Source organism: Scyliorhinus canicula, chromosome 18 (assembly GCF_902713615.1).
Source record: "Scyliorhinus canicula chromosome 18, sScyCan1.1, whole genome shotgun sequence".
NCBI lineage: Eukaryota > Metazoa > Chordata > Chondrichthyes > Carcharhiniformes > Scyliorhinidae > Scyliorhinus > Scyliorhinus canicula.
Window position 1 is genome coordinate 111,629,315 of NC_052163.1, and position 27,545 is coordinate 111,656,859.

Sequence of the window (27,545 nt, forward strand, 5' to 3'; positions counted from 1 at the left end):
CACACACCCTGACTCTCACTGGGGTACAGGTCCCACACACACTGACTCTCACTGGGGTACAGGTTCCCCACACACTGACTCTCACTGGGGTGTGGGTCCCACACACACTGACTCTCACTGGGGTACGGTCCCACACACACTGACTCTCACTGGGGTACAGGTCCCACACACACTGACTCTCACTGGGGTACAGGTCCCACACACACTGACTCTCACTGGGGTACGGGTCCCACACACACTGACTCTCACTGGGGTACGGGTTCCACACACACTGACTCTCACTGGGGTACGGGTTCCACACACACTGACTCTCACTGGGGTACAGGTCCCACACACACTGACTCACTGGGGTACGGGTCCCACACACACACTGACTCTCACTGGGGTACGGGTTCCACACACTGACTCTCACTGGGGTACGAGTCCCACACACACTGACTCACTGGGGTAGGGGTCCCACACACACTGACTCTCACTGGGGTACGGGTTCCACACACTGACTCTCACTGGGGTAGGGGTCCCACACACACTGACTCTCACTGGGGTACAGGTCCCACACACACTGACTCTCACTGGGGTACGGGTCCCACACACACTGACTCTCTCTGGGGTATAGGTTCCGCGCACACTGACTCTCACTGGGGTACGGGTCCCACACACACTGACTCTCACTGGGGTACGGGTTCCACACACACTGACTCTCACTGGGGTACGGGTCCCACACACACTGACTCTCACTGGGGTATGGGTTCCACACACACTGACTCTCACTGGGGTATGGGTTCCACACACACTGACTCTCACTGGGGTACGGGTCCCACACACACTGACTCTCACTGGGGTACGGGTCCCACACACACTGACTCTCACTGGGGTACGGGTCCCACACACACTGACTCTCACTGGGGTACGGGTCCCACACACACTGACTCTCTCTGGGGTACGGGTCCCACACACACTGACTCTCACTGGGGTACGGTTTCCACACACACTGACTCTCACTGGGGTAGGGGTCCCACACACACTGACTCTCTCTGGGGTACGGGTCCCACACACACTGACTCTCACTGGGGTACGGGTCCCACACACACTGACTCTGCTCTCTCTCATAGGGACCAGCTAACACTCGAACTCCCGGAGTTGGAACAGAGAGGTTCTGATGAGGAAAACATAGACTCTGAGGCCTCTCTCAGTATGGAGAGTCTCCTCGAAGATCGGCCAGTGCAAGTGGAGGCCGGAGGTCAGTAAAAAGTAGGTTGCAACCTTGTATACTTCTGAATTTCTGAGTATCTTTTACCTTCAGTGGGTGCGGAGTAGTTCAGTATGATTGTACGTTAGACAGCGCGCCCCCATATCTTTGTACAGGCTTTGATGAGACGGGTGTCAAACGCATTGGTGTAAATAAATAAACTCTTTTTCTCTATTTCCCTCCAGGTCCAGCTGTGTTCCAGTTCACAGGAAAACTCCGACCTCCGCCTCAGTCCATGCCCACGCTCCAGCTTCCATCTGCACTAGCTGAGTGCCGAAATCCCCTGAACCAACCCGCGTCTCTGCCAGCTCGCCCTCCTGTTGTACATCGACGTGCATTTTCCATGCTCGCGAGCATCAAGCTGCCTCGGCGCAATGCTGCACTGCCCACGCGAAATATCAAACTGCCTCCTGGCATGGTTAGCAGTGTGGGCCATATCCCTGCGGAAGCTGGCCTAGCAGACCAGCAGCACCCGTCGCAGGTAGTCACTGTCCGGCGGCGCGAGATGCCATCGCGGCGATCGGACAACATCCACTCTATGTACATTGTCGCACGTGAGCTCCAGCTCTCTGCCCAGACCGATGATGTTAAACCCACTCCAGCAAAGGTCCAGCGCAGGTTTTCTGACCCGCTGTCAGATCTTCCTCACGGTGCTGATGCCTCCAACCTGTAATATTCCCCCCGTGGACTCTGGGAGCGGGCACTGGACTTTCCCAGGTTCTAGGCACACCTCCCTCTTGTCGTACTCCTCTTGACCTGCTACCCAGTGCCCGAGTCAAGAATGAGCGAATGCACAGACCACAATTGAGTGTTTGAGAATGAGTGATTGCTGGGCTGTGTGTATGAATGAATGGCCGTGTGAGAGAGAGAGAGTGACTGCCTGGGCTGAGACACACCTTCACTCTGAACGTTCTTTGTAATGTATTTTACAGTAAAGCCTTCAGCTACATGAGGGATTATCAGACCAGTTAAGACTGTGGGGTAGGGGCCCTTTTGTGTTGAGAAGGTTGATCTCCTGTCTCCCTCTCCATGCCAGTGTGTAACCTTTTCGCCCGTGATGAAATACATTTTTTATATATAAATAAATGCAATTGTTGGTCACGTGTGTTGGATTGAATGCAAAACCGAGCAGCCTTAAACTGCTCCAACCCATTAACCCCCAATGAGGGGCTTTACTTTTTCTATTCAAATAATCTTACTCAACACCAATGTTAACAAAAGGTTCCAATCTGCTTCACCTTTCTGTCTCAGATTTTTGGGTCCGGGGCCACATTCACTTTATTAAAAATAAATTTAGAGAATTGCAAAATAAGGGGCAATTTAGCGTGGCTAATCCACCCATCCGGCATATCTTTTGGGTTGTGGGGGTGAGACCCATGCCGACATATGGAAAATGTGCAAACTCCACACGGGCAGGGGCCCAGAGCCGGGATCGAACCTGGGACCTCGGCGCCGTGAGGCAGCAGTGCTAACCACTGCCACCTAAGATAGGCAGTCGACTATTTGTAAGACATCTTCAGGTAGTTTATTAAGAAGTTATTAATTAATTAGGCTGAGAAAGTATACCAGCTTTGACAATTGAACGGTTTACCAATCCCAGTTGTTTCAGAGTGCCTTGATCACAGTAGCTTGTGATGGAAGCATTCTGCCCACTGCCGATGTGTTTGGAAATGTTTCCCTCGCTCTTCTGTTTAAAGACAGTTTCTGCCCGATTAGCACTTCCCCCTGACCCTGAGCACATTTTCTGGGAGCTGGTATCTCAACCAGTGTCAATCATGTATTGAAACCCTGCCGAAGGTCGCTTCCTGACCTTTCCACGGTCACTTGGATAGATAAGAGGTGGGAACGAGGCATCATCATATCAACTTAGGAACGTCAGCATGGAAGTCTGAACCAAGTGACCCAGGCATTTCCAGGCACTGTTAGAATTGTTGCCTATTTAGAAATTGCTTTTCCAGGGATGGAATCAATCCTGTTTAGATAATCTTATAAAGTTCTATATTTGCAGAAAATACCAGTTTACTGAAGATCCCAATTTCTTAGTGTTTAGTTTGAGTCGACCACGTTTGGGGTTTATAGTATGTGCAGGTTTGCCTCTGGGAGATGCCTCTTCTGGTTATTTAGTGCAGGTAGTGAAGCATACGACTATAAGATATAGGAGCAGAATTAGGCCATTCGGCCTATTGAGTCTTCTCTGCCAGTCGATCATGGCTGATGTGGTTCTCATCCACATTCTCCTGCCTTCTTCCCCGTAATCCCTGGATCCCCTTATTAATCAATAACCTATCTATCTCTGTCTTAAAGACACTCCGTGATTTGGCCTCCACAGCCTTCTGCGGCAAAGAGTTCCACAGATTCACCACCCTCTGGCTGAAGAAATTCATCCTCATCTCTGTTTTAAAGGATTGTCCCTTTAGTTTGAGACTGTGCCCTTGGATTCTAGTTTCTCCTACTAGCGGAACCATCCTCTCCACGTCCACTGTCTAGGCCTTTCAGTATTCTGTAAGTTTCAATGAGATCCCCCCCTCATCCATCTAAACTCCATTGAGTACAGACCCAGAGTCCTCAACTGCTCCTCGTATGACAAGCTCTTCATTCCGGGGATGGTTCTTGTGAACCTCCTCCACGGCCAGTGATTCCTTCCTTAAATATGGAGTCCAAAACTGCTCACAATACTCCAAATAGTGTCTGACTACAGCCTCAACAGTACATCCGTGGTCTTGTATTCTAGCCCTCTCTAAATGAATGCTAACATTGCATTTGCCTTCCTAACTGCCAACTGAACTTGCATGCTAACCGACTCCTAAGTCCCTTTGTGCTTCTGATTTATGCGCCTTTTCCCATTTAGAAAATAGTCTATGGGCAGCACGGTGGCACAGTTGTTAGCACTGCTGTCTACGGCGCTGAGGACCCGGGTTTGATTTCCGGCTCTGGGTCACTGTGTGTGTAGCGTTTGCACATTCTCCCCGTGTCTGCGTGGGTTTCAACCAAAGATGTACAGGATAGGTGGATTGGCCATGCTAAATTGCCCCTTAATTGGAAAAAAAATACTTGAGTATTTTAAAATTTATTTAAAAAAAAGAAAATACTCTTATGCCTTTATTCTTCCTACCAAAGTGCATAACCACAAACTTTACCCACATTGTATTCCATCTGCCACTTCTTTGCTCACTCTGCTTGTCCAAGTCCTTCTGCAGCCTCCCCGCTTCCTCAACGCTACCTGTCCCTCTCCGTATCTTTGTATCATCTGCAAACGTGGCAACAATGCCCTCAGTTCCTTCTTCCAGATCGTTAATGTATATTGTGAATAATTGTGGTCCCAACACTGACCCCTGCGGAACACCACTAGTCACCGGCAGCCATCCTGAAAAAGACCCCTTTATTTCCACCCAGTCTTCTGCCAGTCAGCCAATCCTCTATCCGTGCCAGAACCTTGTCCCTAACACCTTGGGCTCTGACCTTATTTTGCAGCCTCCTATATGGCACCTTGTCAAAGACCTTCTGGAAATCTAAATAGATCACGTCCACTGGCTCTCCTTTGTCAAATTTCCTCTTTACCACCTCAATGAATTCTAACAACTTTGTCAGGCATGACCTTCCTTTGAAAAGACCGTGCTGACTCAGTCCTATATTATCATGCACTTCCAAGTACACCACAATCTCATCTTTAATAATGGACTCTAAAATCTTACCTGACCAAAGTCAGGCTAACCGGCCTATAATTTCATGTCTTCTGATTCTTCCCTTCATAAACAGCGGTGTTATATTTGCTACTTTCCAGTCCTCTGGGACCCTCCCTGACTCCAGGTGATTCATGAAAGATCACCACTGATGGTCCACTATGTCCTTCAGACCCTGGGGTGTAGTCCATCTGGTCCAGGTGGTTTATCCACCTTCAGACCTTTCAGCTTCCCCAGCATCTTATTCTTAGTGATGGCCACTACACACCTCTGACTCCCTTGACATTCTGGTATGCCACTGGTGTCTTCCACCGTTAAGACTTATGCAAAGTACCTATTCAGTTCCTCTGCCATTTCTATGTTCCCCATTACTACTTCTCCAGCCTCATTTTCTAGTGGTCCAATGTCCACTCTTACCTCTTCAATCTTCTTTTAGATTACTAGCTAGCTTATACATATTTCATCTTCTACCCTTATTGATTTTTTTTTAGTTGTCCTCTGCTTGCTGTTAAAGGTATCCCAATCATCTGGCTTCCCACTAATCCTTGCCATTGTATGCTTTTGCTTTTATGCTATCCCCAACTTCCCTAGTCAACCACGGTTGCCTCGTCCTCCCCGTAGCATTTTTTCTCCTCCTTGGATGAATTTCTGTTGTCCCTTCCAAATAAACCACCAAAACTCCTGCCATTGCTGTTCTACTGTCTTCTCTGTTAGGTGCCCCTTCCATTCAATTCAGGCCAGCTCCTCCCTCATGTCTTTCTAGTTACCTTTACTGAATTGTAACATCTAGTTTCTCCCTCTCAAACTTCAGGGTGAAATCTATCATCGTGTGGTCACTGCCCCTAAGGGTTCCTTCACCTTAAGTTCCCTAATCAAGTCCCTCATTACACATCACTAAATCTAGAATTGATTGTTCCCTCGTGATCTCTACCACAAGTTGCTCCAAAAAGACATCTCAAAGACTTTCCATTAATTCCTTTTGGGGTCCGCTACCAACCTGATTTTCCCAGTCCACCTGCATATCGAAGTCCCCCATGATTATTGCAACATTGCCTTTTCCTCTCCCGATTTATTTTCTGCCCCACATCCCAACTACTGCAAGGGGGTGTGTACATAACTCCTATCAGGGCCTATTTACCCATTGTAGTTCACTAGGAACCACAAAGCGCCCCATCAGTTCCCACATCATGCAGGTACAATGCATTGCCGGGCCCTACATCTCTATTTTAATAATAATAATTAGAAATTTAGAGTACCAATTTTTTTTTCCCAATTAAGGGGCAATTTAGCGTGGCCAATCCACCTACATATCTTTGGGTTGTGGGGGTTAAGACCCACCCAGACACTGGGAGAATATGCAAAATAGCAGTTACTTACCAGCCAATGAACTTACTATTTTCCTATGATGTAGTGTTTTCCCCATTCTGATTAAGATTATGGTGAGTTCTTCTCCCTTTTCCTGCTGTTTCTCACTCTGAAGCTGATTTTCCTTTTCCTGCTGTTTTAACTCACTCGGTCCTCAGTAGCTTCAATTTTAACGCAAGCGGTAAAACTCAGAGCCTTTGAATCATATAGAATCTCGAAAGTGCAGAGGAGGCCATTTGGCCCATTGAGTCTGCAGCTGCCCTTGGAAAGGCCCACACCTCCACCCTATCCCCAAAACCCCACCTAGCCTTTTTGTACACGATGGGGTAATTTATCATGACCAATTAACCTAACCTGCACCTCTTTGGACTGTGCGAGGAAACTAGAGGGAACCCAAGCAGACACAGGGAAAAAGTCACCCGAGGCCAGAATTGAACCCGGGTCCCTGGAGCTGAGGGAGCAGTGCTAACCACTGTGCCACCACGCTGCCCATGGAAAAATTAATTTGTGCAGCACTTCATGGAGGTAGACTTTAAGCAGCATCTTAAAAGGTGGAAAGATAGATGCAGAGAGGAAATTTCACAGTTTAGAGCCTAGGTTACCTCTGCACCAGCCTAGATTATACACAAGTCTGAAAGTGGAGCAAAAAATAACAAATATATTAGTCTGAGGGGAAGAGGGAATTCACAGCAGGCACTGACTTGGCAAGTTAACAGTCACAGGCTGATCATTTATAGAAGCACAATGAGCTGAAACAGAACTGTTATTCAAAAGGAGCCCACAGACCAATTACAGGAAGGCACTTCTCTGCTTTGGTGACAATTGAACAAAGCTTTTGAGATACTGTGCTGACAGGTTAATGTTCCAATGGATCAGCCAGTATACAGAATGGTCAAAACTCTCTCAAGCTGTGGCAGCACGGTGGCACAGTGGGTTAGCAGACTCCGCACAGACAGACCCAGCAGGGAATCGAACTTGTGGTGCTGTGAAGCCACAGTGCTATCCACTTGTGCTGCCCATTCTCCCCATGTTTTCGTGGGTTTCGCCCCCACAACCCAAAAATGTGCAAGCTAGGTGGATTGGCCACGCTAAACTGCCCTTTAATTGGAAAAAAATAATCGGGTACTCTAAATTTAAAAAAAAACTCTGTCAAGCTGTGCTCCGGCTACACACCCCTTCATTTGAGATTTGGTCACTGCCCTCCCTGCCCCTCCATATAGGGGGGCCCTTTACCTTTGATCAAGAGACACGAGATCTCACATCTGCCGAGATTGAATTTGTGCATTGGCTAACCATTCAGAGCAATTAGAAGATGGGGCAAGACAGGCTGCTTTTAACAACTGAGTACGGTCTGCTGCATGTTGCCTCACACACCTAGCAGTACATACAGCACAAGACAATCCGAGCAGCAAAATCAGAAATGTTCAACTACATTAGCCTTTGAAACAGCTTCCCAAAGATTCAGCAGTGTGGTGCTGACCCACGTAGGCCAGAATAGTACCAGATTTGTTCATTGAGTTAGTAGCCTGAATGGGTACTAATTTCTATCACACCAGACACAAAATTCAATAGAAACAATTTATTATTATATAAACAGTTTAGATAAATTTCACATCACTGGAAGCTCCATGCCCTCCTCGAGAAATAAATTAATATCAAATCAACCAATCATCAGCTAAATCTGCTGTCACATGCTCAAAATTACGGATTTTTAATGGAATGGATTGGTTTGATTCCTTTAAATTTATTTACAATTCCTGAAGCAATACAAGGCTCAATGTTCTGGATAGGGGAAGAGAACATATTCAAAAATATTTAGTCATATCACGGCCTGCCTCTTTCAAGTGTTTCCACAAGGCCGTACGCAGACATTGTTAGGTGGTTCTTGCAGCGACAATGACCGACACAGCCATACCTCCAATTGCTACCGCTGTTGCTCCAAACAGCCACTTCCAAGGAATCTTCTGGAAAAATAGAGATGGGGACAGCAGGTCATTCATGCCCAACACAGCGACAGAGACCCTGACTGATGATCAGTATGTTGGTCTCCCCCCCCCCCCCCCACAAATCTGAGCAAGAGCCCAAGTCAAGAGGCTACTTCATGCCTCTTGGCCACAATCAGCATATTAGCTGCTAATCAGAGTCAGACAGGGCGGTCATTCTGGATGTAAACTGCCTGCAGCATTGTAGTAATAACTGCAATTATTCTCCATCGAGAAAGAAATGTAAAACATTGTTTCCGCTCCTCAAGGTTAGGAATGTCAGTGCTGGATGCCAGCACCATTTAGAGTAAAGCTCCCTCCACTCTGTCCCCAACAAACACTTCCAGAGCAGGTACAGCACGGGGTGAGATACAGAGTAAAGCTCCCTCTACACTGTCCCCATCAAACACTCCCAGGACAGGTACAGCACAGGGTTAGATACAGAGTAAAGCTCCCTCCATACTGTCCCCATCAAACACTCCCAGGACAGGTACAGCACAGGGTTAGATACAGTGTAAACCTCCCTCTGCACTGTCCCCATCAAACACTCCCAGGACAGGTACAGCACGGGGTTAGATACAGAGTAAAGCTCCCTCTACACTGTCCCCATCAAACACTCCCAGGACAGGTACAGCACGGAGTTAGATACAGAGTAAAGCTTCCTCCCCATCACAGGTGAGCATTTCTATGTTCAAAGATTTTTTTTTACAGGGACGCTACCTGTAGTCTGTATGAATGGACAATATAAACAACACAAGATTCAAATTCACATACCCAAGGTGCTGGAGATGGTGAGGAGTGAGGGGGCACAGCCATGTTACCGAGCATCTTCCGATACATGGCTTGTTCCATGCTCCGCTGCTCCGACTGTTTCCTCAACAACTGGGAGAGCTCGATCTGAATCGCCTGCAGATCAGGAGCAACAGCAACTGTTAAAATATCACAGAAAATTCTAAACCAAGCACTCAGCCAACAGCAGTCAGAGTTTATTCAGAAAGGGAAGATCCTGTCTGCTCAATGAGGAGCTGGTGACCGAAGATGACTGTTGGAGGGGATCTTCAATATGCAGATTTTCAAAAGACATTTGACAATGTTCAATACAAAAGGCGTTAGTTTAAATCAAAGATGTGTTGATACAGAGTAAGAAAGTGGAAGAAGAGGTTGAAAGAGAACAGTTTATTAGAAGGGGGACATTGACTGTGGGAATCATCCAGAGAACAGAAGTGGGATCCTGACTGTTTCTAACTCAAACCAGGAGGGATGAAAAGAGGCAGTGTAAAAAAAAAAAAATGCAGCAACAACCTGCATTTATGTGGCACCTTTTCAATAGTAACACGTCCCATGGTGCGTCACTGGAGTGGTTATCAAACAAAAATCTAACACCTAGTCATATGAGCTGATGTTGAGGCAGGTGACTGAAGATTTGGCCAAAAGTGCATCTTAAAAGGAGACAAAGGGAGAGGGAAGGGCTGAGCTTTGTGCTCCAGCATTGAAGCCATGCCCACCAATGGGGCAGTGAGAAAATCAGGGGTGCTCAAGGGGCCCGAATTGGAAGAGCGCAGATATCTGCGCCACCAATGGCTATGGGGCCAGAGGGGGTTACAGAGAGGATGAGGCCTTGAAAAGGATTTGACTGCAAGTACAGCAATTCTAAAATCGTGGTGCTGGTTAACAGGCGGTTAGTGTCAGGACAGCGGGGGATGGGTGACCAGATCTTGGTGCAAGTTCGCTCGCGATGGTAGAGTTTGGGATGAAGTTAAATGTGGGGGAGATGCCAGCAATGCACTGGAATGATTGAGTCGAGAGGCAACAAAGGCAGAGAAGAGGGTTTCCGCTGCAGTTGGGGCAATGGGGGTGAGGCGAGGCAGTCTTAATGATGGAGTAGGTAGAAGCTCGTTTCAGAGTCAAACATGGCACCCAGGGTTATACATGATCTTGTTCCCCTTCAGACAGTCGCCAAGGAGAAAGATGCAGTTGGTGATTAGAGAAATACGTTTTAGGGGTGGGCTGAAACCAAAGACTTTGGTCTCTCCAATATGTAATTGGAGGGAATTTCATCCAGCATTGGATGTGAAATGCGGTCTGACCTCTGAGAGAGAGTAGAGGGGCCTGGGAATGTGGAGGTAAGGGGAGGCTGTTGTGAAAACTGACGGTGTTTTTGGATGACGGCGCCAAGACATGAACATGAGTGGAACAGTGTCAGTGTGGCTCAGTGCTGCTGGGTTTTCTACACTGCGACAGGGCACTAAAAACTTCAAAAATACCCCATTGCTGTAATGTGCTTTGTCCTGAAGTCACAATTTCCTTCTCAATCTAGACATGGAGGTGCTCCATAATCGGACAACAGAATAAACAAATCAACCATTGGTGCTGCTGAAATAGCTACGATGCCTGAAAGATACCCAAATGATTTAACAGCCGGCAATTATTTACCCTGTATGGATAGATGGTCCCAATATAGATCCCACATACAGCCAGAGGGATACAGGGCATTACACACACACAAACACTCTCTCTCTCTCGCACACCGCAGTGCTGAAACCAAGACAATTCCTCACACATGATATGAACCTTTTCCCCGTCTACCTCAAAGCCTAGGTTTACCCCTCAGCAACATACAGCAGCTATCACAGCTGCCAACACTCCATTGGCAAGTCTGCGCTCACCTTGTTTGACGGTTCCAATCTTGAAGCTTTCCGTAGGACAGGTATGGCCTCTGTGTATTCACCCTGAACAGCCAGGACCTGGCAAAAAAAACAAAAACAAACTGATGAGGGTGGAAGACTGCATTGCCATTCCTGGATGAATAGCCTCCCAGCACTTCAATATCCAGGTCCAAGTGGAGCCAAATTCAATGACACACAACAAATTTGCAACACAAGAGGGGAGAAACGGGAAAAGAGACACTTTGGCTCCATTCATGCAGGACAGACAAACCCGTCACTCAATGCAGTGACAACAAAACACAGTTCGAGTTTGGGTTACAGGATCAAACAGTGTCTGGACACTCAGCTCACTGAGCCAGTGGGGAACTGGAGTCCGAACAACATGAAAACCTCCAAACTGTCCTGTTCAGCTTCTGTGGCATCCAGGCTAAAGGTGAAAGGATACTGCATAATGTAACCAGCACGCACACAGAGAAACAGGCATGCGTGCTTCTGCACACAGGGAAGCACAAGCACGCGCGTGCGCACAGGGAAGCACAAGCACGCGCGTGCGCACAGGGAAACACAAGCACGCGCGTGCGCACAGGGATGCACAAGCACGCGCGTGCACACAGGGATGCACAAGCACGCGCGTGCGCACAGGGAAACACAAGCACGCGCGTGCGCACAGGGAAACACAAGCACGTGCGTGCGCACAGGGAAACACAAGCACGCGCACACAGGGAAGCACAAGCACGCGCGTGCGCACAGGGAAACACAAGCACGCGCGTGCGCACAGGGAAACACAAGCACGCGCGTGCACACAGGGAAGCATGCGCGTGCGCACAGGGAAGCACGCGCGTGCGCACAGGGAAGCACGCGCGTGCGCACAGGGAAGCACGCGCGTGCGCACAGGGAAGCACGCGCGTGCGCACAGGGAAGCACGCGCGTGCGCACAGGGAAACACAAGCACGCGCGTGCGCACAGGGAAACACAAGCACGCGCGTGCGCACAGGGAAACACAAGCACGCGCGTGCGCACAGGGAAACACAAGCACGCGCGTGCGCACAGGGAAGCACAAGCACGCGCGTGCGCACAGGGAAACACAAGCACGCGCGTGCGCACAGGGAAACACAAGCACGCGCGTGCGCACAGGGAAACACAAGCACGCGCGTGCGCACAGGGAAACACAAGCACGCGCGTGCGCACAGGGAAACACAAGCACGCGCGTGCGCACAGGGAAACACAAGCACACGCACGCGCACAGGGAAACAGGCACGAGCGCGCACGCACACAGGGAAACAGGCGTTCACACATGTACACAGGGAAACACACATGCATACAGTCTGAACTTCAGCAATCTCCCTCTGCTGGTGGGGTAATTAGATTCTGTCCTTATTTTTAGATTCCATTATACTTCCTGATGTTCACTATTATAATGGACACTTCCTATATAAACCGGTCACACTAATTATACTGTAACAATGCCACAACTGATGGGAGGGAGAGTCTATCAATTACAGCAAGGCGCTTTCCGTTATGAATGTGAACACGATCACTTAAAATGGAAACAGCTGACACCATTTTTTTGTATTCATTCATGGCGATGTGGGCGTCGCTGGCTAGGCCTGCATTTATTGCCCATCCATAATTGCACTTGAGAAGGTGGTGGTGAGCTGCCTTCTTGAACCGCTGCAGTCCATGTGGTGTAGGTACACCCACATTGCTGTTAGGGAAGGAATTTCAGGATTTTGACCCAGCAACAGCCAATACACTTCAGGATAATGAACTTCCAGGTGGTGGTGTTTCCAGGTATCTGCTGCCCTTATCCTTCTAGATGGTAGTGGTTGTGGACAGCACAGCGGCACAGTGGTTAGCACTGCTGCCTCACAGCTCCAGGGACCCAGATTCAATTCCAGCCTCGGGCGACTGTCCATGTGGAATTTGCACATTCTCCCAGTGTCTGCATTGGTTTCCTCCAGGTGCTCCAGTTTCCTCCCGCAGTGGATTGACTATGCTAAATTGCCCCTTAGTGTCCAAAAGGTTAGGTGGGGTTACTGGGCTATGGGGATAGGGTGGAGGCATGGGCTTAAGTAGGGTGCTGTTTCCAAGGGCCGGTGCAGACTCAAAGGGCCGAATGGACTCCTTCTTTACTGTAAATAATATGATTGGAAGGTGCTGTCTGAGGAGCCTTGGCGAGTTCCTGCAGTGCTTCTTGTAGATGGTACAAACTCCTGCCACTGTTAGTTGGTGGTGGAGGGGGTGAAGGTTTGTGGATGGGGTGCCAACCGGGCTGCTTTGTCCTGGATGGTGTTGAGCTTCCTGAGTGTTATTGGAACTGTACTCATCCAGGCCAGTGGAGAGTATCCATTACACTCCTGACTTGTGCCTGATGCCTGGTGGATAGGATTTGGATTTGTCATGTGAAACGAGGTGTTCTGCGTACAGTCCAGAAAGATCATTCCATACATGAAAAACATAGGACATACGATAAATAAACAATGTAAATATATAGACATCGGGTGAAGCATACAGGAGTGCAGTACTACTCAGCAGAGAAGATGTGTGAAGAGGTCAGTTCAGTCCATAAGAGGGTCATTCAGGAGTCTGGAAACAGCGGGGAAGAAGCTGATTTTGAATCGGTTAGCGCGTGTTCTCAGCCTTTTGTATCTCCTGCCTGATCGGAGAGTTGGAAGAAAGAATAACCTGGGTGGGAGGGTCTTTGATTACGCTGCCCGATTTCCCGGGATGCGGGCGAGTTACTGGCCTCATAATTCCCAGCCTCTGACCTACCTCAATAGCCACAGATTAGTCCAGTTCAGTTTCTGTCAATGGTAACCCCCAGAATGTTGATCGTGGGGGTTTCAGCGGTGGTAAGACCACTGAATGTGTAGGGACGATGGTTAGATTCTCTCTTATTGGAGAATGTCTGGCACTTGTGTTGTGAAAATGTTACTTGACAATCATCAGCCCAAGCCTGGATATTGTCTAGGTCTTGCTGCATCTGGTTCGCCTGGAACATCTGCACAGATGAACATCTGAACATTTGCACAGCGAACATCCCCATTTCTGACATTATCATGGAAGGAAGATGATTGATGAAGCAGCTGAAGTCGGTTGGACCCAGGACATCGGGTGAGGAACTCCTGCAGTGATGTCCAGGGACCAAGATACTTGACCTCCAAACATTAAAACCACCTTCCTTTGCACCAGATAGGACTCCAAACATTGGAGGGTTTTCCCCCTGATTCCCGTTAACTCCAGTTTAGCTAGGGCTCCTTTAAATATAAATTTAGAGTACTCAATTCATGTTTTTTCCAATTAAGGGGCAATTTAACATGGCCAATCCACCCACCCTGCACATCTTTGGGTTGTGGGGGAGAAACCCACGCAGACACGGGGGAGAATGTGCAAACTTCACATGGACAGTGACCCAGAGCCGGGATCGAACCTGGGACCTCGGCGCCGTGAGGCATCAGGGCTAACCCACTGCGCTGCCCCTAGCTAGGGCTCCTTGATGCCATACCTGGTCAAATGCTGCCTTGATGTCAAGGGCAGTCACTCTCACCTCACCTCCGGCATTCAGCTCCTTTTGTCCTTGTTTGTAACCAAGGCTGTAATGAGGTTAGGAGCGGAGTGACGATGGCAGAACCCAAACTGAGTATCAGTGGGCAGGTTATTGCTGAGTAAGTGCCGCTTCATAGCACTGTTGATGACCCCTTCCATCACTTATTGATGATGGAGAGTAGACTGATAGGGCAGTAATTCGCCGGTTTGGCTTTGTCCTGCTTTTTGTGGACAGGACATACCTGGGCAAATTTCCACATTGTCGGGTGGATACCAGTGTTGTAGCTTTACTGGAACAGCTTGGCTTGGGGCACAAGTTCTGGAGCACATGTCTTCAGTATTATTGCCTGAATACTTTCAGGGCCCATAGCCTTTGCAGTATCCAGTGCCTTCCAGCCATTTCTTGATATTGTGTGGAGTGAATCGTATTGGCTGAAAACATGCTTCAGTGATTCTGGGGACCTCGGAGGAGACCAATGTGGTGATATACATAAAACAGTTCTGTATGTAATATTATACATGACCTCCAACCAGCAGGTAGCAATGCAAGTCCACCATGCGGCTCTGAGCCTCGAGGCAGTTGGGAGTAAGTTGTGTTGGAGGATAAATGTATTTTGCAGTAGCTCTATAATAGTTAGTTAGTGTTAGAAGTTTGTTATTTATTTATTCCAGTTATCTTTATCAAGCAGTTGTTTCTTTTTAAAAAAAATTTTTAAATAAAGTTACAGTACCCAATTCATTATTTTTTCCAAATTAAGGGGCAATTTAGCGTGGCCAATCCACCTACCCAGCACATCTTTGGGTTGTGGGGGCGAAACCAACGCAAACACGGTGAGAATGTGCAAACTCCACATGGACAGTGACCCAGAGCCGGGATCGAACCTGGGACCTCGGCGCCACCATGTTGCCCTTCACAGTTATTTCTTAATAAATTATTTAAACTAGATGTTCTGTGGTGCATCATTCATATCGGCCAGTCTACAGAACATGGCATGGTACCAAGAGTGAAGATCGACTAAGAACAAGAGGATCAGGGGTTATGGGGTGAAGGCAGGAGAATGGGGATGCGAAAATACCAACCCAAAGTTGTGCAGGTTAGGTGGATTGGCCACGCTAAATTGTCCCTTTAATTGAAAAAAATATAATTGGATATTCTAAATTTTTTTTTTTTTAAATAAGCGCATCGAAGAACCTACAGACTGGATAACCTGTACCGGTTGTGTCAGAATAAAAGTAGAAACCGCCAAGGACGCAGGATTGCAGATAGTGAGACAATATCTGGCCTCACGGTAGCATGGTGGTTAGCATCAATGCTTCACAGCTCCAGGGTCCCAGGTTCGATTCCCGGCTGGGTCACTGTCTGTGTGGAGTCTGCACGTCCTCCCAGTGTGTGCGTGGGTTTCCTCCGGGTGCTCCGGTTTCCTCCCACAGTCCAAAGATGTGCGGGTTAGGTGGATTGGCCATGCTAAATTGCCCGTAGTGTAAGGTTAATGGGGGGATTGTTGGGTTACGGGTATACGGGTTACGTGGGTTTAAGTAGGGTGATCATTGCTCGGCACAACATCGAGGGCCGAAGGGCCTGTTCTGTGCTGTACTGTTCTATGTTCTATCTCCACGAAGGAGAATTCTGCACAAGTTTTTACAATGCAAGAGCAGAGTTAAGTGATGCAAAATGATTTTTGCTGAGAAATAAGAGAATAGTAATTCCGAACCCATTAAAGTTGGTGGTTCTGCGCAAAATCCATGAAGGGGACACGGGAAGAAAAAAAGTAAGAAAAGAGCTGAAGACACAGTCTATTGGCCGGGTATTATCCGAAATATTGAGGCAATGGTTCGAAACTGCGCCCGGCGCAGGAGAGTAACGTCTGCACATAGTGCGGGCAGCAAACAAACTGCACACGGTGTAGAACACTTCAGTTCCAACCGTTGAAAGAGCCCGGTACTCCAGAAGCAGAGAGGCAACCACTCCTTTTTTTTTTAAAAAGGATGAAAAAAGAGCGATTTCAGGCCAAATCCACAAAGAGGTTTGAGGATCTACGAAAAGTCTCCAACCATTGTAATGCAACCATCAGAAGAAACATGAAACAGTCCTAAAACAACTGAAGAACATACAGTGCAGCATACGTAACAACACCAAGATAAAGACACCACGGTACACGAAGAACAACAAACAGCATCAACAACTACAAAGGAAGATGAAGGAACTTCACAAGTTCAGCAGCCACTTAGAAGATCAACAAGGCTGTGACAGGCTGTAAATACTTTAAAGATGTAAATAGTTATGCATATCATATTGAATTGTAAAAATTATCTAATCAATGTAAATAATTACATTTTCCAAAGGAAAGGGTATGTGATTATATGCATAAAGCAGTTCTGCATATAATATACACAACCTCCGACCAGCAGGTGGCAGTGTAAGTCCACCATTTGGCTCTATGCCTCAAGGCAGTTGGGAGTAAGTTGTGTTGGAGGATTGACGTATTTTGCAGTAGTTCTGTAATAGTTAGTTAGTGTTAGTAGTTTGTTATTTATTTATTCCAGTTATCTTTACCACTCAGTTGTTTCTTAATAAATTATTTAAACTAGATGTTCTATAGTGCATCACTTATATTGGCCAGTCTACAGAACATGACAACCGAGATGGACCATCCACCCGGCACAGACTGGCCGAAGATGGTTGCAAATGCTTCAGTCTCATCTTTTATGTTGATATTCTGATCCCAGCATTGAGGATGGGGATATTTGTGCAGCATTCTCCTCCTGTTCATTATTTAATTGTCCACCACCATTCACAACTGGATGTGGAGGACTGCAGAGCTTTGATGTGATCGTTGGTTGTGGGATCGATTAGCTCTGCCTTTCACTTGCTGCTTCTGCTGTTTGGCATGCAAGTAGTCCAGTGCTGTAGTTCCACTGACACCTCATTTTTAGGTTTGCCTGGTTCTGTTCCTGGCTTGCTCTCCTGAACTCTTTATTGAAACGGGATTGATGGCTTTTCTTGGCTTGAAGGTAAAAGGAGAGTGAGGCAACTTGAATGAAACAAAAAAGCTGGTAGGGTAGAGGGGTATTGACAGGGTGGATATGGGGAGGTGTTTCCTCTTCTTGGAGAATCTGAACCAGGGGATTGTTTAAACATATGGAGTCGCTCATTTAAGACAGAGAGGAGAATTATTTTCTCTCTGAGGGTTTGAGAGTCTCTGGAACTCCCTTCCACAAAGAGCAACGGAAGAAGAGTCAAGGCAAAGCTAGATAGATTCTTGATTAACAAGAGGGTGAAAGGCTATCGGGGGTCAGTAGTAATGTGGGGTTGAGGTTCCAATCAGGTCAGCCATGGTCTCATTGAACGGTAGAGCAGGTTCGAGGGGCCGAGATTTATTCTTTTTTTACTTTTCTGTAATGCACACTCTATAGTGTAATACAGAGATATCATCTAAGAATAATATCAAGATTAGGCTTTATTAGAAGCTGGGCCTACCTTCCCTTTCCTGAAGAGCGCCTTGACGTTGTTCGGCTGGTGCTGGAGGGCAGCCTCTGAGGATTTAAGTGCGGCCTCAAAATGTTCGAGCTTTAATTGGGCTGCTGCCAGGTTATTCAGGCATTTCACTTTCACCGCCATCAGTTCCTCTTCCTCCTCTTCCGCAAAGTCCACTGCAAAAGTAACATCATCAAGTATCAGAGAGAGCGCGAGTGGGCGGGGGAGGGAGGGGAGCGGGGGAGGGAGGGGGGGTTGAGTTTCCAATCGGATCAGCCATGATCTCATTGAATGGGAGAGCAGGTTCGAGGGGCCGAGTGGCATAACATAGAACTACCTCCCAACCCGGGCAAACAATGTGGAGGACAATTAAGAAAGCAAACCAAATGATGGGTCACAGAGCTGGGAGACTGTTCTACAAACACACAGCATGCCTGCAGAATATTGTTGCGTTGTGCAGCTGTGAAATTCTACGTGACAGTAGTTCATCCAGAAAGTTGCAGCACGGACTGTTCAGCTTAATTTAAAACTCTTTGTTGTACTTCCAGGCAGTGGTTAGCAGTTTAGCAACAGGATTGCACCAGGGCAGCACGGTAGCATTGTAGGGCAGCACGGTAGCATTGTGGATAGCACAATCGCTTCACAGCTCCAAGGTCCCAGGTTCGATTCCCGGCTTGGGTCACTGTCTGTGCGGAGTCTGCACATCCTCCCAGCGTGTGCGTGGGTTTCCTCCGGGTGCTCCGGTTTCCTCCCACTGTCACAAAGATGTGCAGGTTAGGTGGATTGGCCATGATAAACTGCCCTTTGTGTCCAAAATTCGCCCTTAGTGTTGGGTGGGGTTACTGGGTTATGGGGATAGGGTGGAGGTGTTGACCTTGTGTAGGGTACTCTTTACAAGAGCCGGTGCAGACTCAATGGGCCGAATGGCCTCCTTCTGCACTGTAAATTCTATGAAAAAATTCAACTATTATTGACTGAGATAACACAACCAAGATCCATGTATACAGCTTTACCAGCGACACGTAAACTGATGGTAAACAGTGTAGATGTGAGCATAAAGTTACAAAGAGGCGTTGAAGGATTAAATAGAGTGGGAAAACTGTGTTGGACAGATTTCAATGCAGGTAAGGAGGAGATCATCCATTTGGGATCAATAAGGAATGATCCCAGTATTATACAGTGCAAAGCTAGAAAAAGTGGAGGTGCTCACAGATTTAGAGATCCCTGCATACAGATGTAATAAATACTAAACATAATCAGAGACTAAACACAATCAGAAAGGCTGGTGGAATGTCAGCCTTTGTAACTGAAGAGCGGGTAAATAAAAGGGAGGAAATTTTACAGTTTTGCAAAGTTAGACCCCATCTTGAGTAAGAGAACCTTGAATCTGTGTTCCTTGGATATTTTATAGACAGTTAATGGGAAGTACTTTTGTTCTATCTGCCTTATCCAAGCCTTTCCTGATATTGTACATCGTTATCAAATCACCCCTCAATCTACTTTGCTCCAAGATAAACAAGCCCAGCTTCTCCAACCTAACCTTGTGGAAAAATTCCTCCTCCTTGGAATGGTTCTGGTTAATCTCCTCTGCACCCCCTCGAGAACCCTCACATCCTGTGCTGGCCAGATCTGTGTTTTTGTTGAAATTTTATGTTAAAAATTGTTTAAAATTATAAATGCCTCAATAAAATATTTTCTAAAAAAAAAGAAAAGAAGGGCCTTGGGAGGAGGCTCAGCATATGTGGAGTAGTTTGTGCAGTTCTGTTCGCCTCACTGTAGGAAGAATGTGATTGGACTGGAGAGGGCACAGAGGAGATTCACCTGGATGTTGCCTGGGATGGAACGTTTGATCTACGAAGAGAGGCTGGAGAAGCTTGGGTTGTTTTGTTTTAGAAAGAGCAAAGCTGGCCAAGAGCGGACCTGTTTGAGATGCATATGATTATTAGAGGTATGGACAGGGTGGATAGGAAGCAGCTGACCCCCTCAGTTGAAAGGTCAATAATAAGGGGTCATAATTAGTACAGGGTCGGATTAGGACAAGTCAGCATGGATTTAGTAAAGGGAGGTCGTGCCTGACAAACCTGTTAGAGTTCTTTGAAGAGATAACAAATAGGTTAGACCAAGGAGAGCCAATGGATGTTATCTATCTTGACTTCCAAAAGGCCTTTGACAAGGTGCCTCACGGGAGACTGCTGAGTAAAATAAGGGCCCATGGTATTCGAGGCAAGGTACTAACATGGATTGACGATTGGCTGTCAGACAGAAGGCAGAGAGTTGGGATAAAAGGTTCTTTTTCGGAATGGCAACCGGTGACAAGTGGTGTCCCGCAGGGTTCAGTGTTGGGGCCACAGCTGTTCTCTTTATATATTAACGATCTAGATGACGGGACTGGGGGCATTCTGGCCAAGTTTGCCGATGATACAAAGATAGGTGGAGGGGCAGGTAGTATTGAGGAGGTGGGGAGGCTGCAGAAAGATTTAGACAGTTTAGGAGAATGGTCCAAGAAGTGGCTGATGAAATTCAACGTGGGCAAGTGCGAGGTCTTGCACTTTGGAAAAAAGAATAGAACGGTGACAAAATTCATAATGCTAAAGTGCAAAGGGACTTGGGAGTCCTAGTCCAGGATTCTCTAAAGGTAAACTTGCAGGTTGAGTCCGTAATTAAGAAAGCAAATGTAATGTTGTCATTTATCTCAAGAGGCTTGGAATATAAAAGCAGGGATGTACTTCTGAGGCTTTATAAAGCACTAGTTAGGCCCCATTTAGAATACTGTGAGCAATTTTGGGCCCCACACCTCAGGAAGGACATACTGGCACTGGAGCGGGTCCAGCGGAGATTCACACGGATGATCCCAGGAATGGTAGGCCTAACATACGATGAACGTCTGAGGATCGTGGGATTATATTCATTGGAGTTTAGGAGGTTGAGGGGAGATCTAATAGAAACTTACAAGATAATGAATGGCTTGGATAGGATGGACGTAGGGAAGTTGTTTCCATTAGCAGGGGAGACTAGGACGCGGGGGCACAGCCTTAGAATAAAAGGGAGTCACTTCAGAACAGAGATGAGGAGAAATTTCTTCAGCCAGAGAGTGGTAGGTCTGTGAAATTCATTGCCACAGAGGGCGGTGGAGGCCGGGACGTTGAGTGTCTTTAAGACAGAAATTGATAAATTCTTGATTTCTCGAGGAATTAAGGGCTATGGGGAGAGAGCGGGTAAATGGAGTTGAAATCAACCATGATTGAATGGTGGAGTGGATTCGATGGGCCGAATGGCCTTACTTCCGCTCCTATGTCTTATGGTCTATAATTTCAGGGTGAAGGGCAGGAGGTTATAGGGGGGATTTTAGGAGAGGTTTTGTTTTACCCTGAAGGTGATGGGAATCTGGAATGCACTGCCTGGGAGGGTGGAAAAGGCAGGAAACCTCGCAACCTTTAAAAAGTACACGGATGAGCACTTGAAATGTCTTAACATTCAAGGCACCCACGGCACGGAGGACCCGGGTTCGATCCCGGCTCTGGGTCACTGTCTGTGTGAACATAGAACATACAGTGCAGGAGGCCATTCGGTAGCACAGTGGGTAGCACTGTGGCTTCACAGCGTCAGGGTCCCAGGTTCAATTCCCCGCTGGGTCACTGTCTGTGCAGCGTCTGCACATCCTCCCCGTGTGTGCGTGGGTTTCCTCCCACAGTCCAAAGATGTGCAGGTTAGGTGGATTGGCCATGATAAATTGCCCTTAGTGACCAAAAAGGTTAGAGGTGGGGTTATTGGGTTACGGGGATAGGGTGGAAGTGAGGGCTTAAGTGAGTCAGTGCAGACTCGATGGGCCGAATGGCCTCCTTCTGCTGCACTGTATGTTCTATGTCTGCGTGGATCTCACCCCACAACCCAAAAATGTGCAGGGTAGGTGGATTGGCCATGCTCCTTAATTGGACAAAAATAACTGGGTAACTCTAAATTTATTAATAAAAAAATGTCAAGGCTATCGGCTGTGCTGGAAAATGGGATTAGTGTAGATTGGGGGGGGGGGGGTTTGTTGGTGCAGACTCAATGGGCCGTAGCTAAATTTGAATTCCCTTAACATTTGGAAGATTAGCAGGTGATTGGATTTTATGATTTTGAAAGGAATTGATCAGATAGACTGAGTGAAGGAGTATTTTCCAGTGTGGAGCAGCAGAGGTAAAGGTGGAAAACAGGCTTCAAAACAGAGCCAAGCAGTTCAAGAGGAAAGTTAGGAAACATTTCTTCACACAACAGGGTTGTAGAGATGTGGAACTCCCTCTCTCCCACAAAAGCTAGATCATAATTTTAGCTCTGAGTTCGATATATTGGATGTAAAAGGGATATGGAGCCAGCAAAATGCAGATTAGCCATGATCTCGCTGAATAGTTGAAAAGACTGGAGGGGCTGAATGGCTTCCTCCTGTTCCTCACAACGGCTATAACCTTTCCTCGAGTACCATCCAAACAATCCCCGATGCAGTGAGGTGCTGAACTTACCTTTGGAGGTGGAGTTTACAATATTGAGGGCAATATCGTATGAGCTTATTGCAAAGACATATTCATTCCGCAAGAAGCAAAAGTTCCCTCGCTCTCGCTTCTTATTGGCCAGCAGCAATCTCTCCTTCCCTGTCAGGAATTCAATGTCTGGGCCGTCGCTCACCGAGAGAAGTTGAACCTCCAGGTGGACAGGGGTGTCCGTGGGGACAGCAGGTTGGGAGCTAGAAAGGGGTGAGAAACAGCATTATACAGAAACACTCAACTACAACTTTCACTGCACCATTCAATTCAATTCACAAAAGGTACCAGGCAGCAATGTTTACTTTCAAAAACAGATAATCCTCTGGGAACAAGGAATGGAGAGCCAGGTTCTCAAATAGGATTCAGGTACAACCCAGCTCGGAACAATGGGCACAGATCCTTCAGACGAACCCCAGTACAGATCCCCTCAAGGCGAACTTGATTTTTTCCATACCCAGAAAGCTCAACATGTCCGAAAGCCATAGTTCGGTGTTCGGGGGTTTTGAGTCCCTCCATGCCAGCAGTATTCACCGCCGGGCTATCAGGGAAGCAAAGGCCAGAACATCGGCCTCTTTCTCCTCCTGGACCCCGGGTCTTCCGAAACCCCGAAAATTGCCACCTCTGGACTAATCCTTGTTTTCAGTACCCAGGACATGACACCCGCAAATCCCTCCCACTACCCCCTCAGCTTAGGGCATGCCCAAAACATGTGAACGTGGTTCACTGGTCCTCCCGCGCATCTAGCGCACTTGTCCTCTACCCCAAAGAATTTGCTCATCTGAGCCACCGTCATGTGGGCCCGGTGAACGACCTTAAACTGAATCACGCTGAGCCTGGCGCATGTTCCGGTTGAATTTACCCTACTCAGGGCTTCCGCCCAAAGCCCGTCCTCCATCTCCCCGCCGAGCTCCTCCTCCCATTTGAGTTTCAGTTCCTCCGTCTGGGACTCTTCCCCCTTCATGAGCACCTTGTAAATATCCGAAACTCTACCCTCTCCTCCTTCTCCTCTAGAGACTATTCTGTCCTGAATCCCGATTGGCGGGAGGCGTGGGAAGGATGGGATCTGTCTGCGGACAAAGTCTCGCACCTGTAAGCACCTAAAGTCATTTCCTCTTTCCAGTCCAGCTTTCTCCTCCAACACCCTCAAGCTCGCAAAGCTCCCCTCCAGGAACATATCGCTCACCCCCGCCATGTTCAAAACCCACCATCCATGTTCCCGGGGGCAAATCGATGGTTATCACAAATTGGAGCCCAGACCGACGCACCCACCTCCCCTACATGTTTCCTCCACTGGCCCCATATCCGCAGGGCAGCCCCCACTACCGGGCTGGTGGAGTATCTGGCCGGCGAAAGCGGTAGGGGAGGCGTGACTAGGGCTGCCAAGCTGGTGCCCCTGCACAAAGCCGCCTCCACCCGCTCCCAAATAGACCCACCATCCATTTCCTTATCATGGCTATGTTAGCCGCCCAGTTATAGTTGATCAGATTCGGCAACACCAGTTCCCCCCTCGCTGCGGTTCCTTTCCAGCATCGCCTTCCTCACCCGCGGGGATTTTCCCGCCCAGACAAAGCTCATGATGATTTTGCCAGTCCTTTTGAAGAAGGACCACGGGATAAAGATCGGGAGGCACCGAAAAATGAACAGGGAGGATGGTCATCTTTACCGTCTGCACCCTCCCCGCAAGTGATAGCAGGAGTGCATCCCATCTCCGAAACTCCCTCTTCATTTGTTCCACCACTCTAGTCAAATTTAACTTATGTAACCTGCCCCAGTCTCGTGCCACCTGTATCCCCAAGTATCGGAAACTTTCCCCAACCAGCCTAAATGGCAGCTCCTTCAGTCTATTCTCCTGGCCCCTTGCCTGCACTACAAACATCTCACTCTTGGCCATATTTAATTTGTACTCTGAGAACCGGCCAAACTTCCTCAATGTTTCCAGTATATTTTCCATCCCGACCAGTGGGTCCGACACGTACAGGAGCAGGTCATCCGCATGGAGACAGAGCCTGTGCTCCCCCCCCCCCCCCCCCCCAGTCATTCCCTTCCACCCCTTTGCAGCTCTCAGTGCAATCTCCAACGGCTCTATGGCCAGCGCGAACAGCAACGGGGAGAGTGGGCATCCCTGTCTAGTCCTGCGATTATCCTGAAATTATCCTGTTCATCCTAACGCTAGCTTTTGAGCCCTGGTACAATAGTCTGACCCAGTTAACCAGTCTCTCCCCAAACCCAAACCGTCTAAGTACCTCCCAAATAGCCCCACCCCACCCGGTCGAAGACCTTCTCAGCGTCCATTGCCACCACTACCTCCACCTCCTTGCCCGTCGGGGGCATCATAATCACATTAAGCAATCTTCTCACGTTGGCTGTCAGCTGTCTGCCTTTAACAAACCCTGTTTGCTCAGGAGATGGGGACAGTGTAGAGGGAGCTTTACTCTGTATGTAACCCCGTGATGTACCTGCCCTGGGAGTGTTTGATGTGGACAGTGCAGAGGGAGCTTTACTCTGTATCTAACCCCGTGCTGTACTTGTCCTGGGAGTGTTTGATGGGGACAGTGTAGAGGGAGCTTTACTCTGTATCTAACCCCGTGCTGTACCTGTCCTGGGAGTGTTTGATGTGGACAGTGCAGAGGGAGCTTTACTCTGTATCTAACCCTGTGCTGTATCTGCCCTGGGAGTGGTTGATGGGGACAGTGCAGAGGGAGCTTTACTTTGTATCTAACCCTGTGCTGTACCTGTCCTGTATTTGATGGGGACAGTGTAGAGGGAGCTTTACTCTGTATCGAACCCTGTGCTGTACCTGTCCTGGGTTTGATGGGGACAGTGTAGAGGGAGCTTTACTCTGTATCTAACCCTGTGCTATGCCTGTCCTGGTTTTGATGGGGACAGTGTAGAGGGAGTTTTACTCTGTATCTAACCCCGTGCTGTACCTGTCCTGGGAGTGTTTAATGGGGCAGCGTAGAGGGAGCTTTACTCTGTATCTAACCCCGTGCTGTACCTGTCCTGTGTTTGATGGGGACAGTGTAGAGGGAGTTACAAAGTCTGTACTTTGTGCAGGGCAAAGAAACAGTTCAATTAAAATTTTACAGTTCAGGTGTAGGGTTTGTTACTTCTGATGGCTCAGTATCATTGCAGAGTTCTCCGCACTCACCTTCCCAGACTGCCGTAGGCATACTTAGCATCAGAGATAATTAGTGCTACTTCTTCCTGGTCCATCAGCTGGACACAGAGATCTAATGCCTGAGGGAAGAGAGAGAGAGAGACCCTGAAGTGATGCTCCCACACAATCTGCCTCTGTAAAGACATGAGGAACCATCATTATTGTCCACACCAACCTGGATAACGTCTCCATCCCCCACGGTGAAACAAAGAGAGGGATCTTCCGCTACCTCTGTCCCATCCTCCAATGTCATCTTCAGGTGTACCGTTACCTCCTGACCTTTCTGCGGCCTTTGTTCCTTATTCTGGCCAGCTACCAGAACCTTCTTCTTCAGAAGTCCATTTCCTGCAGGAAAGACCATGGACATCAAGCTCCTGTTGCGTTTGTACCAAGCATTGTAAAAGAGATGGACTGGGTTCAGCTGTGATGCCCTCCAGAGTCAAATATCCTGTGAACACATAGTGTCTGGATTTACATACAACAATGGGAAACAGCAAGAGTTTTGCCTCTGGGAGAGGCGAAAGAGATACATTAGAATTTGCGCCACGGACCCTCAGAAGGAAGACAAGTAGAAATGGTATTCAGACACTTAAGGTGGGTCAGTTGTCACTGAGTGCAGCCCTCACTGTCACTCAGTCTGTGAGAAAGAAATTACACTAATGGAAGCACTTTATAAAATCAGGGTGAACACAAAAGTGACCCTTGCGACAGTGCAAAGGCTCCCTGGGGACCCACCCTTGCGACAGCGCGGTGCTCCCTGGCAACGACCCTTGTGAAGAAATGTTTGATCTGTGGGAGCAATGTTGCACCTTAAAAGTGTGAGAGACAGTTAGCCATACCCAGGACCTGTAGCCATTCGTCATCCGGTTCCTGTGAACTCTCCAGGTTTCCTTTCCCACTCACAGCCTCTTCATTCACCCCCATGACACCGGCCTCCAAACCTTCCTCAGCTGCACTCTGGGCCTCCAGTTTCTTGGTGAGTCCTATGTCTTCCAGGGAAGGGATCTCACTCGCGTCATCCTCATCTGTGTCACCATTAGTCATCTCAATATCCTCTCCACTATCCAGGAGAGAGGCTTTCGTGTTGATCAGATTCCTCCCCGAGGTCACAGTGGCATCTTGCTTATTCTCCAGGGTCTGCGACCCTGCATCTCCAGCTGCCCCCGGATTACCCAAGACCATCTCTTCCATTTTGGCTCAGAAACTGCGATAAAGATAAAATAAATATTATAACCAGCTCAGCATTGGAACAAATCAGATCCCATTGACTAGGAAAACGATCCAGAGTTCACACCCCAAGTTGTTGTCTAGTTACCCTGTAGGACAGATGATGGGGGACACACTGAGAAGAGGATCAATGCAAGTTCTGATGCTTCCACAGTCAAATAGCATAAGTGCAGATATGATGACTGGAGTGCCAGACAGAAAACCATACCCAGCAAAGATCATCGCTCCCAGGAGAGGAGGAACAGTCAGAGAATGTCTGGTGAGCTACTACCCGGCTGATCGACTACAGAAGGCCCTTTGTGAACACCTGAGGCCACTTTACAACACTGGAGGCCCATGTCTCAGCTACCTGGACATACATTGTCAATCAGACAGACTCACTGCAAAAAAACTGGAACACAAACTAGGATACACAGCAACCAGTGAACCCAAAGAGGAATTCACCACGTTTAATGCCCTCGCCCTCCATTTACTCCTTCCCCCTCTCTCACTCTCACCTTCTTCCTGATTTCCGCTCCTCACACACAAGCCCCGCCCTCTGTCACCTCAACGGCCAAAGGGACTGAGCCCCATCTGCTGATTGGCTGCTTAACTCGCCAATCAAAACCATTTCCGCTTCCCCTGACCCAGCCTCCAAAGGGATACATTTAAAGTGACATTTACCAAGTTACAGCAGGA

The 27,545-nt window shown here is 48.0% G+C and overlaps 2 protein-coding genes across 4 annotated transcripts in view; one reads left to right on the plus strand and one right to left on the minus strand.

Moving 5' to 3' along the window:
• LOC119952944 (unconventional myosin-IXb) overlaps positions 1–2,350 on the plus strand; it is a 136,948-nt gene extending 134,598 nt beyond the window's left edge. The window contains exons 28-29 of the mRNA XM_038776582.1: positions 1,113–1,240; positions 1,435–2,350. Of these exons, the coding sequence (XP_038632510.1) occupies positions 1,113–1,240; positions 1,435–1,922 (616 nt within the window). The 3' untranslated portion in view covers positions 1,923–2,350. The remainder of the gene's footprint in view (positions 1–1,112; positions 1,241–1,434) is intronic.
• A 5,508-nt stretch (positions 2,351–7,858) lies between these two features.
• On the minus strand, positions 7,859–27,452 carry fkbp8 (FKBP prolyl isomerase 8). Of its 3 annotated transcripts, none has more exons than XM_038777631.1 (9): positions 27,365–27,452; positions 26,480–26,844; positions 25,816–25,985; positions 25,632–25,720; positions 22,463–22,683; positions 17,967–18,139; positions 10,943–11,020; positions 9,051–9,182; positions 7,859–8,258 (listed from the first exon to the last, which is right to left on the minus strand). In XM_038777631.1, the coding sequence occupies exons 2-9, from the start codon at positions 26,829–26,831 to the stop codon at positions 8,169–8,171; spliced, it is 1,305 nt and encodes a 434-aa protein (XP_038633559.1). In that variant the 5' UTR covers positions 26,832–26,844; positions 27,365–27,452; the 3' UTR covers positions 7,859–8,168. The 3 variants fall into 3 exon arrangements, with proteins under 3 accessions (XP_038633559.1, XP_038633560.1, XP_038633558.1); XM_038777632.1 differs by lacking the exon at positions 27,365–27,452 and adding an exon at positions 27,249–27,354; XM_038777630.1 differs by lacking the exon at positions 27,365–27,452 and adding an exon at positions 26,956–27,354.
• Positions 27,453–27,545: the final 93 nt, after the last annotated feature.

Bases quoted from the DNA above. Each gene is read 5' to 3' on its own strand.
- fkbp8 (XM_038777631.1), bottom strand. From the start codon at position 26,831: ATGGAAGAGATGGTCTTGGGTAATCCGGGGGCAGCTGGAGATGCAGGG. The intron at 18,140-22,462 runs GTAAGTTCAGCA...TTACTTTTGCAG, and splicing joins TGTAAACTCCACCTCCAAAG to TGGACTTTGCGGAAGAGGAG. The intron at 9,183-10,942 runs GTGAGCGCAGAC...CCTGATCTGCAG, and splicing joins GATTGGAACCGTCAAACAAG to GCGATTCAGATCGAGCTCTC.